We start from the raw sequence: 16,809 nt of genomic DNA, 5'->3' as shown, positions 1-16,809 counted from the left end.
CATTAAAACAAGTGGGAGATTGTTGGTATTAGTGTCCTAATTCTCCTGGAATCTTGTAGTTTGTAAACTGTGCACATTGTTATGAATAAAATATGAATTATTTTATTTGGCATTTACTTATATCCAATAAACAAAGATCAATTGTTATTGTATGTAAACGTAAGCAGGGTGAGATATACAAGTGGATTATGTCTTAAGTGATAACTTAAAAAGGTCTGTAGTATAAGGATTAAGAAGGGATACCTTATCTTAGTGACACTACGGATACAGCCCACTTTGTAGAGGTTTACAAGTGTTGTGAACTACTATAGATGGTAGATCTTGACCATTCATGTGGAGACATGCGAGTGGGGGTATCCTATACAAAGAGTTTGTATAAGACCGGACCATGAGATGAATAGTCTATTTATATGACGTTGTTGATACTTGAGACTTACATATCACCTAAACAACCATATATGACATGACTTTAATCCTGAGTGTTTTGGGAACTCCTGCCTTTGAGGGCAGTCCGTTAATCAGTGTGGGTGAGAGTGGCCAGATTTCCAACTCAACAAGCCTACCTTTTTGGGGATTTGTCTGATTTGGTAGCTGGGAACTTAGTTACACAAGATGAAATTCACTCCTTCCCTGAAGTAGGGGTAAGTAGATAGATTCCCTTAAGGGCTGATTCCGCCTCTTGAACATAATGGCCACAACTTCTCTTTGGAAAAAAGGACTTAGTCATAGTAGGATTACGATTTATGTTCATTAGAGGGATCAGTGGTACTTAAGGAGTTAGATGTAACTACAGAGGCATAATAGTTATTGGCCCAGTTGTACTTACAAGCGATCTGTGAAGGGTTATCGCACTATTGATTGGTTGATATTGACACAAAATATATTTGTAATAAGACGAGTGCAATTGTTGGTCTTTAGTTGAGTGCCTGACAGTTTACGGATGGTAGATCCCATGACTAAAGAGTTTAGTCAGTTATTCACATATCGTTGGAACTTCAAGCTACAGGTCTATAAGGTCCCCTTGGTAGCTCAATGGATTCAAGTTGCGAATCAGTTCTTGGTGTTGATTTGAAATGTTCAAATTGACAAGAGGAAATTCGATTGTATATGATACGATCAGTGTGCTGTATGAGATACATCAAGTGGATGATTAATGTAAATGAGATTTATATTAAGTACCATAAAATAGAAAAAGAACTATGGTTTATATGTTTCATGAGATGAAATATTAAAACTATAGGTTACAAATATAATATGATAAGTTGGTTATCATATATATTTAAAATAATATTGATTATTGGATAATTATCTCTTTTTCTCTAATAACCAATTGAGTGGCAGGTTATTGATAACCATGAGATAAAAGAAAAAATATTTTCCTAAATTTAGTAGAGTTGCCATTCTCGGAAAGATACTCATAGATTGTTGTCAAATGAATTATTTTTCACTAAACGATAGCTGAAAGAGAGACTAAACGATCGTGGAGTGACATTATACAATAGTTCACTTAGCTGGTTGTAGCTAAACGATCGCAGAACTTTTTTTTATACAATAGCTTCCCTTCTTCTAAATGATTGAGAAGTCGTCTATACGATAGACTCTTATCATCTCTAACTTGTTCAATCGTCTACACGATTGTTATTCCTCCGGTCTCTTCCTCTAACCAAGTCCACACAGAGCCAACACTTTTGGATTCTCATACCGAGAATATCAAGATAGCCATTGTGGTGGTGTCCTCACTCAACTCGACTGAGTTCGAGGTTTTGGAATCTATTTTTTGTGTGTTCGCAGTGTTCATGTGGTGATTGCTGTTGATCGTGCTGTGTTGAGGTCGTAGTGTTTGAGCGTTCATGTGTTGCTATCTTGGAGACTGAACGAGTGTTCGTGATCGAGGGAGTTTGAAGCATGAGACTTCAAAGGTAGGTATTTGTTATCCCTTGATGATCTAAAGCATGTTGTAATTTCGTATGTTGTATGACCAGTTAGTTTCCATTTGTGAGTTGTAATTGTTTAAGTTCAATTTCGAATGGAATTTGGAATGATCATTTCGCTGCTCATGGAAATCCTCATGTCTGATTTCCTTAGTGGGAAATTAGTGATTTTTTTATGGAAAAAGGAATAAAAAGAAAAACAGTTTTCTTCTTCTTCCTAGATCATCTACAAAAATACAGAGTCTATACGATAGCCTCACTAAGACTAAATGATTGGGAGATTTTTCCTATGCTATAGAGAGTTTCTTCCTCAATCATCTTCCTCCTCCAAACCAAAAACTCTCTCCTAACCAAAATAGTCAGAGTCCACCACTCTTGGGTTCTCACCCCGAGAAAACCAAGGTTACAAAGTGGTTGTGTCTTCTCTTTGGTTCGAGAGTTCATTGTTGTTTGTTCGAGGAGTTTTTGTTACTATTCGTGGTGTTTCTGACAGTACGAGAGATTTACTTGAAGAAGAGTTCTTCAAAGTTATAATCTCTAAACCCCTTTTCTAATTAAAAAGCATGCGGTAATTTCATATTATGATGCATAATCTGTACTATTTTACTGTAAATGTTTGTTTCAATCGAAATGGGATTTGGACGATCCGCTTCCGCTCATAGGTTCTCTATAAAACGAGTTCCTTCAATTGGTATCAAAGCCAAGTTTTAGTTCTAATTCCAAATGCCATTTTCTTTATTGAAATTGTTTACAGTTTGGTGGGTCTTAAGGTTCTGTATTGCGTTCAATAGTTAAATGTATGTGGATGCTTTGTTGATGGATGTTTCGGGGTAGTAATCCTTTTTGCTTTCTATTTATGTTTACAAAAGTTAATTTGTAAGGGTCCCTGCATTTTTTGGCATTAATTCTTGCAATCGAGTCTGTATCTGTTTTGTTTTTTGAGTTTCGTGAAGCTTTAGATGCAAAAGTTGCGGTGTATTTTGATGGAGAAGATGAAACGATGGTCGCATCGTGTTGCTTGAGCTAAACAATCGTTTAGATTTAGCTATTCGTTAGTGTATAATTTTCTATACGATTGTGTAGCATCTACTAAACGAGTGCATAGCTAATGCTACACCTTCGTGTAGAGTTGTCTACTTGATTGTGTTGTGTTGGTTGCATGATCGCGTAGGCGATCGAAGGGTAAACGATCGCGTGGTATTTGATACTCGATGCAAGGCATGCGTGCTAAACGATCGTGCAGACTATCATGCTCATCGCATAGTCTATAGCTACACGATCGCATAGTATACGATACTCGGCTCATGTTACTCGATCATGTAGACTATCATGCTCATCCCATAGTTTTCAGCTACACGATCGCATGGTATGTGCTACTCAACGCACGCTGAACGATCAAGGGGCTTTCATGCTCATAACATAGTCCAAAGTTACACGATCGTTTACACTCGACGCTCGTTGCTCGAAGATCAGGAGGTTTCCTACACGATCAAGCTGCAAGGCTTCAAGGCGATCAGTTCAACCCAATTCACCTGTTTCAAACCGGAGGACTCAAACTTTTGTAATAGATTAGCTTTTTCTTTTTCGGTTTTGAGATTTACTATCCCGATCCATCAACTATATTTAAATATGCATATGATATATGTTTATTGTATATGCCATAATGTATGTCGTATAGTTTTAAAACCCACCATAGGTTATGCATTTATTTTCATACATCATTTTATATTATAAGTTTTATAATATATTAGTATGCATGATTTAAATTACATTAAAGCATACTCATGCATCATATAATATAAGAGTTATAATATATGCATGCATTATAGCATATCCATGTATCATTTGTATTATAAATGTTATAAAATAAGGTAGTATGTATGTTTGGAACATATGCTATAGTTTAGTTTCTTACTTCATTATATAAAAGTTATATATTAGTAATGAATGAATATTGTATGAAGCATGACACTACCTTAAGTTAATTTATAATAGTTATAAATAACTTATGTATGTCTAGCTAGCAATGTTGATTGGTTTTAATTATTTCATTTTTTATAAGTGTTATAATTAATTAAATTAGAATTAAAATCAATAATAAAGAGTTGCATGCACACCTTAGGTTTTAATCATCTTTTAAAAGTGTTTTAAAATTTGATTGACATAGACCTAAGATCATGTTTCTAATGAGATTAGAAATATAAGTTTAATCTATTAAATTGGTTTAATACGATTAAATTGGTTCTAATAAAAGATTAAATATGTAACAAATGTATTTATTAGGGACCTTTTACCTAAGGCTGGTTCTAGCTAGGTTGGGGTAGCAAAGTTAATGGAAACGTCACACCCCTACCTTGAACCTACCTGGAAAGGTGAATTAGATAGATTTATTACATGCATGCAAATTTGATGATAGTCTGTTAAGGAGTTTAATAAGAATTGAATCAAAGTTGTTTAATCATCAAAAGAAAATGTTGTTTTTGAGCAAATTAAACAAATCACTTAGATAAAATCAGTAGACGAATTTTCTAAGTTAATGAACCCTAGGTAGAACATTCAGTAGGAGGTAAATGGGGCATATGATACTTCACTTTACCTCTACACGTTTCTCCTTAAAAATTCACACCGTGAAATCTATCCTCAGCCTTGAGAAACCATGGTAGTGTCCCCCTATGGGTGGCATTTGGGTAGGTCAATACCAAGGTGAATGGAGAGAATGTTCATAGTTAGTGGGAGCGGGACGTGTGACAACATATCCCTTGGTCTCTCTCATTAGGTTAGATATAGTTTTTGTGTATCGTCTCATGGCATCGTGGGTGTCCTCCTAAAGGATGGAAGTTTTGCACAACTCTTTATTTGATCTTTAGAAATGGATGGGGTTGCTTTAATCTCTTGTTCTAATCAGCTTTTTCCTAAGGTTTCCTCCTTAGGGCGGGACTCTAGGACCTAAAATGAGGGGTTATACTTACATATAATTGTTAAGGATGTTAAAAAATTCTGGACCGAACAATGGTGACTATTAGATTCAGTTACAAGGAGTTGTCTCTGTCTAATGGTTGAGATTGTCTCATTTCAGTGAATGGGCACTTGATCACCCTACTGTGACTTTTGTCCTACCTCATTGAAGAATCATTGCAAAATAGATATCACTTAGGGTACACTAGACTATTTTGCTAAAACTTGATTGGATTCTAAAAGTGGTTTAATGTAAGTAGGCTTATTTAAGTTTGTTCATTTTTCAACAATTTAAATTATGGCTACCACTACCCTTAGTTTACTTGCTGCTGATAAACTGACTGGCGAACATTACGCTAGTTGGAAAAACACCATTAACACGATATTAATCATCGATGGTCTTATGTTCGTCTTTACGGAGGAGTGTCCTCCTATTCTACCTCCTACTACTGCTCGAAACGTTAGAAAAGCGTATGAGCGCTGGACACGAGCGAACGAGAAGGCCGGAGCATATATCTTGGTCAGTCTTAACGAATTTTTGGCCAAGAAGCATGAGACCATGATCACTACACGCGAGATCATTGAGTCCTTGAGGGAAATGTTCGGACAACCGTTTGCGTAGCTCAAGCACGACACTCTTAAGCACATCTTCAACTCACGAATGAAGAAAGAAACATTAGTTTGAGAACATGTTCTCAATATGATGGTCCACTTCAATGTGCAGAGATAAACAGGACAAGCATTGAATGGGCCAGCCAGGTTAGTATAATCCTGGAATCCTTGCTCGAAAGCTTCCTTCACTTCGTTAGCAACGCTGTTTTGAATAGGGTTAACTACAACCTTACAACTCTATTCAATGAGTTGCATACTTTTCAATCTTTGCTGAAAAGAAAGGAGAAGAAGGTTGGTGAAGCAAATCTTGCTTCATCATCTAAAAAGTTCCAAAAAGGTTCGACCTCTAAAACTAAGTCTGTACATTCTTCCTCCAACACTAGAAAGTGGAAGGAGAAGAAGGGTGGTAAGGGGAAGACACCTGCTAACTTGCTGCATCAAGGGGTAGGCAACCTGTGCAGTTAACAAGGGAAACTATTTTCATTGCAATAGGACGTGCATTGGAAGAGGAACTGCCCCGAATATTTGGCTAAGAAGAAGAAGGCCAAATAAGGTAAATGTGATATAGTAGTTTTGGAAACTTGTTTAGTGGAGAATGATGATTCTGCCTGGATTATTGACTCTGGGCCACTAGCCATGTTTGTTCTTCATTTCAGAGAATCAATTCCTAGCGACAGCTTGGTGTTAGTGAGATGAAGATGCGATTTGGAACCGGGGACGTCGTCTCAACTGTGGTAATGGGAGGTCTCCGGCTGACTTTACAAAACAAAATTCTCATTCTGAATGATGTATATATAGTTCACGATTTAAAGAGGAACTTAGTTTCTGTAAAGTGTCTGGTTGAATGTAAATATCAACTCTTTTTCTCTTTTAATAAAGTGTTTATTACAAAGAGTAGTGTTGATATTTGTTCTACTCAACTAAAAAGTAATTTTTATGTGTTAAGACCGTTAGCAACAAATTTCTTCCATAACATAGAGATGTTTAAAACTATCGTAACTCAAAATAAGCGACTTAAAATTTCTCCTAAAGAAAATGCCCAACTTTGGCACCTAAAATTAAGACACATTAATCTCAATAGGATTGAGAGATTGATGAAGAATGGACTTCTAAGCGAGTTAGAAGAAAATTATTTACCTTTGTGTGAGTCATACCTTGAAGGCAAAATGACTAAAAGGCCTTTTATTGGAAAAGGTCATAAGGCCAAAGAACCTCTTGAGCTAGTGCATTCAGACCTTTGTGGTCGATGAATGTAAAAGCCAGAAAGGTTATGAATATTTCATCACTTTCACTAACGATTATTCAAAGTACGGGTATGTTTATTTAATGCAACAGAAGTCTGAGTCTTTTGAAATGTTCAAAGAATTCAAGGTTAAAGTTGAAAACGCATTAAATAGAACAATTAAAGCACTTCTGTCTGATCGAGGTGGAGAGTTTTTGGATTTTTCTTTCAAGAACTATTTGATAGAACATGGAATAGTTTCCTAATTCTCAGCACCTGGTACACCTCAGCAGAATGGTGTATCAAAGAGGAGAAATCGAACTCTATTGGACATGGTTCGGTCTATGATGAGTTACACTTCCTTACCTGACTCGTTTTGGGGTTATGCAGTAGAGACTGTAACTTATATCCTGAAATGCGTCCCTCAAGAGTGTTGCCAGAACACCTTTGGAGTTATGGAATGGTCGTAAAGCTAGTTTACGTCATTTCAGGATCTGGGGTTGCCCAGCACACGTGCTTGAGGCTAATCCTAAGAAATTGGAACCACGTTCAAAGTTATGCCTATTTGTAGGCTATCCCTAGGAAACAAGAGAAGGTTATTTTTATGATCCTAAAGAAAACAAAGTGTTTGTATCGACAAATGTTACTTTTGTTGAGGAGAGGTGTTGATGGGAAGGTGCAAACCTTCAAGGCTAGACTAGTGGCAAAAGGGTATACCCAGGTAGAGGGAGTCGACTATGAGAAGACTTTCTCACTTGTTGCCATGCTAAAGTCTATACGAATCTTCCTATTCATTATGTCATATTATGACTATGAGATATGAGAAACAGATGTCAAGACTGCTTTTCTGAATGGCAATCTTGAGGAGGCCATTTATATAGTGCAGCCCAAGGGATTCATAGACCAAGGTCAAGAGCAAAAGGTTTGCAAACTTAATCGATCCATTTATGGACTGAAATAACCATCTCGATCTTGGAATATAAGGTTTGAAACTGCAATCAAATCTTATGGATTTGATTAGAACGTTGATGAGCCTTGTGTCTACAAGAAAATCATCGACAATTCAGTAGTTTTCCTAGTGTTGTATATAGACGATATCCTACTCATTGAGAATGATGTAGACTTCCTATGTATAATTAAGAACTGGCTAGTGACCCAATTCCAAATGAAAGATTTAGGAGAGGCTCATTTTGTTCTTGGTATTCAGATCTTTCAAGATCGAAAGAACAAAATGCTAACATTGTCTCAGGCATCATATATTGACAAAATGTTGATCAAGTATTCAATGTAGAACGCCAAGGGGGGCCTATTACCTTTCAGGCACGGAGTTACCTTGTCTAAGGAACAGTGTCCTAAGACACCTCAAGAGGTTGAGGAAATGAGACAGGTCTCCTATGCATCTGTCGTGGGTAGTTTGATGTATGCGATATTGTATACTAGACCTGACATCTGCTATGCAGTAGGGATAGTCAGTAGATATCAATCTAATCCAGGATATGATCACTGGACAGCTACTAAAAACATCCTCAAGTATCTATGAAGAACGATGGACTACATGCTTGTGTATGGTTCTAAGGATTTGATCCTTACAGGATACACGGACTTAAATTTTCAGATGGATAGGGATTCTCGGAAATTCACTTCAGGATCTGTATTCACTCTTAACGGAGGGGCTGTAGTATGGCAAAGCACCAAGCAAGGTTGCATCGTAGACTCCACCATGGAGGCTGAGTATATAGTGGCGTGTGAAGCTGATAAGAAGAACGTTTGGCTTAGGAAATTCCTGACTGATCTGGAAGTTGTTCCAGACATGTCAAAACCCATCACACTTTATTATGATAATAGTGGAGTTGTGTCTAATTCCCGTGAGCCTATGAGTCATAAACGTGGTAAGCACATTGAAAAAAAAATACCATCTTATCCGAGAGATTGTGCATCAAGAGGACATGATTTTCACGAAAATAGCTTCAGAGCACAACGTTGCTAATCTGTTTACGAAGGCCCTCATGGCTATAGTGTTTGAGGATCACCTGTAGAGTATGGGTCTATGAGACAGACCATGGCTGGACTAGGACAAATGGGAGATCTTGTATTAGGCGTGTTATGCCCTAGTTTATTGTTTTGTGTACTTGTAACTAGATTACACCCACTAGCTTTAGAACAAGTGGGAGATTGTTGAGGTTGATGCCCTAAATCTCGTAGGGTTCTATAATTTGTAAACTTTGTATGAACAAACATATTTGTGATTAATAATAGTTGATATTTTATTCACTTTGTCTATGAAATATATGATATTTTAGTTTCATTAACCACAAACCAATAAACTAACATCCAAAGTTATCATTGTAACTTAAACATGTATGTGGAGACATACAGGTGGATCATGTTTAAGTGATAACCTAAATGGTCTGTAGTATATGAATAAGGTTGGATACCTTATCCTAGTGACACTACGAGTATGGTCCGCTTTGTAGGTGTTACAAATGCTGTAAAATACTACAAATGATCTGATCCTGACCATTCATATATTAAACATGCGAGCGGGGATATTCTATATAAAGGAGTTTGTATAAGACCGAACCACGAAATGTTTAGTCCCATTATATAATGTCGTTCACAATAGAGACTTTCATTTTACTAGGATGACCATAGGTAACATAACCTTATTCCTGAGTGAGTTGTGAACTCCTGCTTATGAGGGCAGTCCTTTGATTTGTATGGGTGAGAGTGGCCAGATCACCGACTTAACAAGCCTATAATTTTGAGGATTCGTCTAATTGGGGAGCTGGGAACTCAGCTACACAAGATGTAATTCACTCCTTACCTGAAGTAGGGGTAAGTAGATAAATTGCTCCTTTAAGGGCTGATTTCGGGTCTTGAACAATGTGGCGTCATACCCTCTCTTGGCTCGAGAGAAGTTTAGTCATAGTGAGACTATGATCTATTGTTCATTAGAGGGATCAATGGTACTTAAGGAATTAGATGTAACTACAAAGGCAAAACGGTAATTTGGCCCAGCTATACTTATGGACAATTTGTGAAGGCTCATCGTACTGTTGATTAGTTATATCCAATGGATACAGAAATATATCTATAGTACAAAGAGTGCAGTTGTCGGTCTTTAGTGGAGTGCCTGACAGTTGACAGATGATGGATAATATAATTAAAGAGTTTAATTAATTATTCATGTACTGTTGGGCTTCAATTTACAGGTTCATAAGGTCCTCTTGGTAGCTCAAAAGGATTTAGTTGAGAATCAGTTTTTGGGTTAATTTGAATTGTTCAAATAAATAAAAGGGAATTTAATTATATATGATATAATTAAATTGATTCAATTATATATGATATAATTAACATAATGTATTTGATACATTATAGTCTAATTGGAGGAATAAATATTTGAATATGATTCATTTATATTTTCTATGAATAAAATTCATAGTTGTTAAATGTAATATAAATATGATTTATATTAAATTCCATAAAATAGAGAAAAAGAACTATAGTTTATTTGTATGTGATTTAATATTAAAACTATAGGTTATAAATATAATATGATAAGTTGGTTATCATATTTATATGATAATTATTCCCTTTTTCTCTCTAACCATCTTAGTGGGCGGTTAGTGGTTTTTTATTGAAAAAAGAATAAAAATGATTGAGAGATTTTTCCTATGCGATAGAGAGTTTCTTCCTCAATTGTCTTCCTCCTCCAAACCAAAAACTCCCTCCTAACCAAAATAGCCAGAGTCCACCACTCCTAGGTTCTCATCCTAAGAATACCAACGTAACCAGGTGGTTGTGTCTTCTCTTTAGTTCGAGAGTTCGTTGTTGTTTGTTCGAGATGATTTCGTGATTATTCGTGGTGTTCGTGATAGTACGAGGGATTTACTTGAAGAAGAGCTCTTCAAAGGTATAATCTCTAAACCCCTTTTCTAATTAGAAAGCATGTTGTAATTTTATGTTATGATTCATAACTTGTACTCTTTTACTACAAATGTTTGTTTCAATCGAAATGAGATTTGGACGATCCATTTTTGCTCATAGGTTCTCTGTAAAACGAGTTCCTTCACGTCCATGCTTAAAGAATGAAGATATGCTCCATCTCATTCCAAGGATTTGATTTTTGGTGATCCCGAACAAGGTTTGAAAACACGTTCTACTATTAATTTATTTAATAATCTTACATTTGTTTATCAAATTGAACCTAAAAGCTTTAAAGATACTAAATGTGATGAGTTTTGGATGTTAGCTATGCAAGAAAAAGAAAGGAACAAAGTTTGGGAGTTAGTCTCTAGACCTTCTATGCATCTATAATTGGAACTAAATCTATATTATATGATGGATGAAAATGGAAATATCATTCGAAATATGCAGCTCAAGGTTATTGTGAAGAAGGTATAGATTATGAAGAAACTTTTGCACCGGTTGCTAAATAAGAAGCTATTAGTATATTGCTTGCTTTTGCCTCTTATAAGATTTTCATTTTATATCAAATGGATGTGAAAAGTGCATTTTTAAATGGTCATAGAGTGGAGGAAGTTTGTGTAGAATAACCTCCGGGTTATGAATGTTTTGATTTGTCTAATCATGTCTATAAGTTGAAAAAAAGGCTCTTAGCTCCAAGAGCTTGGTATGATAAACTTAGTAACTTTTTACTTGAGAATGGCTTGGAAAATTTGATATTACTCTCTTTATTAAGGTCAAAGAAAATGATATACTCATAGTGCAAATATATGTGGATGATATTATTTTCTGTTCTAATAATTCATCTTTGTGTGAAGAATTTTCTAAGTGTATGCACGAGATGAATATGATGTGAGAACTTAGTTTCTTCCTTGGACTCCAAATCAAACAACTCAATGATAGTATCTTCATAAGTAAAAAAAAAAATACACAAAGAGTTTGTTCAAGAGGTTCAAATTCATTGAAGGTAAAATTGCGAAAACTCCTATAAACATTACCACTATGCATGACAAAGATGAAAAAGATAAATGTATGGACAAAAAATTTATCTATGTATAATCATATCTTTATTTTATTTAACCGCTAGTAGACCTAATATCATGTTTAGTGTATGTCTTTGTGCTAAATTTCAATCTTGTCCTAAGGAATTATAGTTGCATGCCGTTAAAAGAATACTTAAATATTTGGTTGAAACTATTGATGTAGGTTTGTGGTTCCCTAAAAATGTTGAATTTAATTTGATAGGATATTCTTACGCGGATTTTGTCGGTAGTTTACTTGACTATAAGAGTAGTAGTGGGACTTGCCAATTTCTTGGTAGTTTCTTGGTATCTTGGTTTAATAAAAAGAAAATTTTGATTGCTTTATCCACTACTGAAGGAAAATATATTCCAGTTGCTAGTTGTTGTACACGAATTCTTTGGATGAAACAAACTATTTGTGATTTTGGATTAAAGTTTGATAATGTGCTCATATTTTGTGATAATACTAGTGCTATTAATTTGACTAAAAATCCTAAACATCATTCTAGGACTAAGCATATTGATATTAGACATCATTTTGTTTGAAAGTATATGCAAAATGGTAATATTACTCTTGAATTTATAAGCTCTAATAATCAATTAGTGGATATTTTTACCAAGTCTTTGAATGAAGAAAGGTTTTGCAAAAATAGGCTTGAGTTTGGTATCATTGGTTGTGATGCATCTTAATTTTCTATCTTACTTGATATTATTATATAATACATATTAATAAGGGGAGACTTTAGATACTTTTTATGTGTTCATACTTTTAGGGGAGCACTTATATGTTTATTATTCTTTTTTATGATCAAAAGGGAGAAAAGTATAAGAAAAATGTGTTATAAATGTGTTGCATGATTGTGTCTTTTGAAAGTATTATTTAGGGGGAGAAGTTAATTCTTTTGTTGAATGTTTTCAAGCATGAACTTTGTGGTTAAATGTATACTTGATATTGAAATTATTTCTTGACCATCATGTATTGCTATGGTTATGTGCATTTCAAGTTATTTTTCTTCTATGGTTTTTCATTATTAAAAAGTGGGAGATTGTTGGCTTTTTTACCCATAATCTCAAATTAATTAATTCATTCATTAATTTTTTTATGATAACAAACTTGATTTTGTTTACTTATAATTTTAAATTATAGGCAAAATAAGGTTAATGGAAAAATACTCGAGGTGGTGATGTGGCAGCCAAATCATCAAGTTAGACCGATTGGAGAAAGCCACTTGAACTTTGAGTGAGTGTTACATGGGACCTTAAATTTGTAATTGGTGGATTTTAGTTTTGAATAAAAGAAGAGATTTAAAATAAATTGATTTTTGTTAAAAATTAAAAATAATAATAAAATATGTTTTTTTTTATAAATTATATCTTGACCCAACGGTCAAATGAAACAAAAAAAAATAAAAAAAAATAAAACCTGCTTTTTGCAAGTTACCATTGGGAAGAGAAAAAAAAAATAGTTATATACTATTTTTTATTTTCTTTTTACTTTTAATTATCTTTTAATCTTCACCTTCAATTCTTCTTTTTGATCAATCCGGTAATCCAAATTGAAATTTGATTTTTAGTCCACTTCCCTCTCTTTTTATATTTCATATTCCTCAAAATTGTTTCAACTTTTTTATATTTTACAATCCTCAAAAATTGAAAAAGGCCACCATTGTTGATCTCTCTCAAACCTTTCGATTTTCTTTCTTTTCATCTTGTTCTTAAGAGAATTCTTATTGTATTGTGAGGACTAAATAGTATAAGCTCCAATTTGTGTATCCACTATATTTAGAGAGATTATTGTGCCTATTTAAAGATTCAAAAATATTGTAATGGTTGGATCCTAAACCCGTGGAAAGGATCATGTTTGCTCTTGAACTTAAAAAAGAATCCGGCTCTCATCCGTGGAAAGAGTCAAAGGAGATTTTTTAATTGAAATCCCAAGAAGTGCTTGGAAAAATAGATGTAGGTCGAGTTTGACCAAACCACTATAAAAATCATGGTGTCTTCTTCTCTAATTCTTTCCTAGTTATTTTTTTCATTCAATTGTAATTGCTTACTCTTATTGGTTGACATTGATTACATATATTATTACATAATTTTTATCAATCTTGTTATTTAACACCAACTAGGATTTTTATTTATTTTATTTAAAAATTATTTAATTAGTTAAAATGAGTATATTTTTCAAAAAATTTAATTAAGTCCTCTTCACCCCCTCTAGGGTTGTCATAGCTGTCCAACATCTTATAATGTATATATTAACATGGATGAAAATTAAATGAAAAAGCTTAAGACTTGTATGAAGTAGAGTATGAGGTCGTTGTTTGCGTCATCTTCATCTTCATCTTCATCTTCGTCACCATATTTCACTTGTGATGATAAAATTTCACCAAGGAGAATGAAAAATATTTAAGAAATTATTAATATTACCAACATAATTGATAATTTTGCATTATTTTTCAAGGTTGGTCTACAAATTTTGATGCAATGAATCACGAAATTGATGTAATAAAAAGAAATAAAACATGCAAGTTGGTAGAGCTTCGTAACGAAAAAGCTCTTGGACTAAAAGATTAGTGTATAGAACAAAGCTTAAGTGAAATGTTGAAGGTAAAACTATAAGGCAAAACTTTTTGAAAAGGCTACAAGCATGCATATGAAATAGTGATAACTCTCTAAATGAGTTATTTTAGTACCTATATAGTTGGTTTTAGGTGTTTATATAATCTAAATGTTCAGATTTTTAGGAAATCGAGCATAACGTGTATCGAAGCGTTAAGGGTGATTCATGGTCAAAATAGAGCCTTTTGGAACAAATTAGAAAATTTTTAAAAAATGTCCCTAACCCAAACATCGATAGGCTCTATTGCAACACTTTATAATGCTACAATACAGAAGGCAAGATCACAATACTTCCCTGAAGCGTTGCTACACCTTGAGGAAAATGTTGCAATAGAGTTGAGCAACGTTGTTGAACATTGGAAAAATGTTGCAACCGTCACAACGTTACTTAGAGCATTGCGAGACTTTCATGATGTCTATAAATTCATTTCCTTTTCTTTTTATAGGGTTGTTTGGAGAATTTTGAGAGCTTTAGGTTCAGTTTTGGCCGATTTTGGCCCAAACCCTTGTTTTTTTTTTTTTTTTTTTTATGTAAATGCTTTGTAAACTAAGATTATGGCTTTGGAATTCGAGTTTTGATGACCAACTAGGTAGGAAATGATGATGTTGAGGTTCGCTAGGCTAATATCTATGGATTTTGTAAGACTTTCATGGATTGTTTATGGGTTTTCTGATTTTATTGTTTTCTTTTCCTTGCTTTAAATTCTAGAACGAGCATATAAATAGATTAAATTGACACCTTAATTGCACGTCTGTTTTTTTTATTCATCCATACTATGTATGTTAGGATTATCTATAATTATATAGTAACGACATGGTTAATTTGAGGTGCAATAGGTTGAGTTTATGGTTGTGTCGAAGATTCATTGATTTTTCCATTATATTTCTCATAATTTACCTTATGATTAGAAAAGTAATAGAATTGAATCTGGCCAGTTAATTAGTCATCCCAATCAATCCCTATGTTTAATGTGGCTAATCGACGAGCATGGGATGCTATCCTGCTATTTTTACTTAAGACTTATCATCGGGAAAGACCTTGAAAATTTTTTTTACCCAAGACTTGTCCTAACGCCAATTGAAACCAATGTCGGGACAAAGTACCTTCCACGATGTTTTTTTTTTGAAAAAAATGGCTTCGGAAATGCCTAGATCTCCCAACAGTCGAAGTACGGGTTGGAGAGGATGTTTTTCCCGACGAATTTTTGGGCGTTGAGAAAAAGGTGTACGAAGATCTAATTTTTTTTTTGTAGTGATAACTATGCCAAACTTGTTATTCATTGATTGGTTATCCCTTCAATACCATAGTGCTTTTGCCAAATTTAGGCCTGTAGTGTTTAATCATACCTTGTTATATGACTAGAACTTTCCTAAGTCTTTAAGGGAGTATAGTACTATAGTACTATGTGTGAGAGAATTTTTCTAATTATACTCTTTGGAGTAATTTTGAAAAGAAAAATAAATTCAATAAATAAACGAAAAAAATCGAATCGAAACCAAGGCAAGATTGTAATGGGCCTAGGGAGGGGAGTAAGACCTTCTAGCCCTACTCTCCTTTGGCCAAGGTCGAGGCTGATTACTTCCTCAGCCTCGGTCATTAGCACAAGGCATGAACCAAGCCTTTGGGTCAACCCACCTCTTGGCTCATTCTTGGCCATCAAGACTGACCACCTCGAGAGTCTAATAATCATACTAGACATGTCTAGCACACCCTAATCTATGAAATCACAGATTATCTTATCAGATTATGAGATAATTGGATTTCAAAAGAAAGCAGGAGAAGACTTAGGTTAACCTCTCCTTTATAAATACATCTTTACAGTTTCATGTATGAACTCATTTGAATCTTACTCTCAAACTCCCTATCTTCTACATTTTGTCACTCTCTTACTTAAAAATCGAAGTGTGTGGTAAGCATCACACCAGTATGCAATTTTTTTTTTCAGGTCACGTTTTTTCCCCTCCAAACAAATTTGCTAATATTATCACCTGAAGGTTAGACGTATTACCCTATCCAAATTTTGACATCAACATATATATATATATATATAACATGTTTTCTTAATAAGAGCTTCAAAATATTTGTACCTACTTCAATAAATTCAAAATCAATTATTTAATTTGAATAAAAAGAACTTCATCGTACACAATCCGAATGAGATGAAAGGTTCATAATCTAACAAAGAACACAACTTTTGGTAAATTTTCTTTTCAAATGAATATAAGAATTCATAAAATAAAATTTTAGCTTCTATATATGAAATATATAATTGCTTGAACTCTCTAGAAGGAAGAATGAGACCAAAGTCAAGAAGGCAACCGTGTTGATGTAATCATTATTTTTACAACTCATATAAAAAGTTCTATATTTAATAAACGCGTTTCTCATTATCTAAGTTACCAAATATATTCTCAAAATTTTCTAAAACATATATACATCCTCTAAATTAAAAATGTCAAAACATAAAACAACAAAAACAAA

General features: G+C 34.1%; 1 protein-coding gene across 1 annotated transcript; it reads left to right on the top strand.

Moving 5' to 3' along the window:
- The first annotated feature begins 5,184 nt into the window (after positions 1 to 5,184).
- LOC150035339 (uncharacterized) lies at positions 5,185 to 5,508 on the top strand. The gene has a single exon (XM_090314751.1). It carries the CDS (start codon positions 5,185 to 5,187, stop codon positions 5,506 to 5,508), a length of 324 nt encoding a protein of 107 aa, XP_090170877.1.
- Positions 5,509 to 16,809: the final 11,301 nt, after the last annotated feature.

Source organism: Benincasa hispida, chromosome 6 (assembly GCF_027475165.1).
Source record: "Benincasa hispida cultivar pf3 chromosome 6, pf3_genome.v1.1, whole genome shotgun sequence".
NCBI lineage: Eukaryota > Viridiplantae > Streptophyta > Magnoliopsida > Cucurbitales > Cucurbitaceae > Benincasa > Benincasa hispida.
The sequence above is the reverse complement of the archived record's forward strand: the minus strand, read 5'-3'. Positions and strand labels throughout refer to the sequence as shown.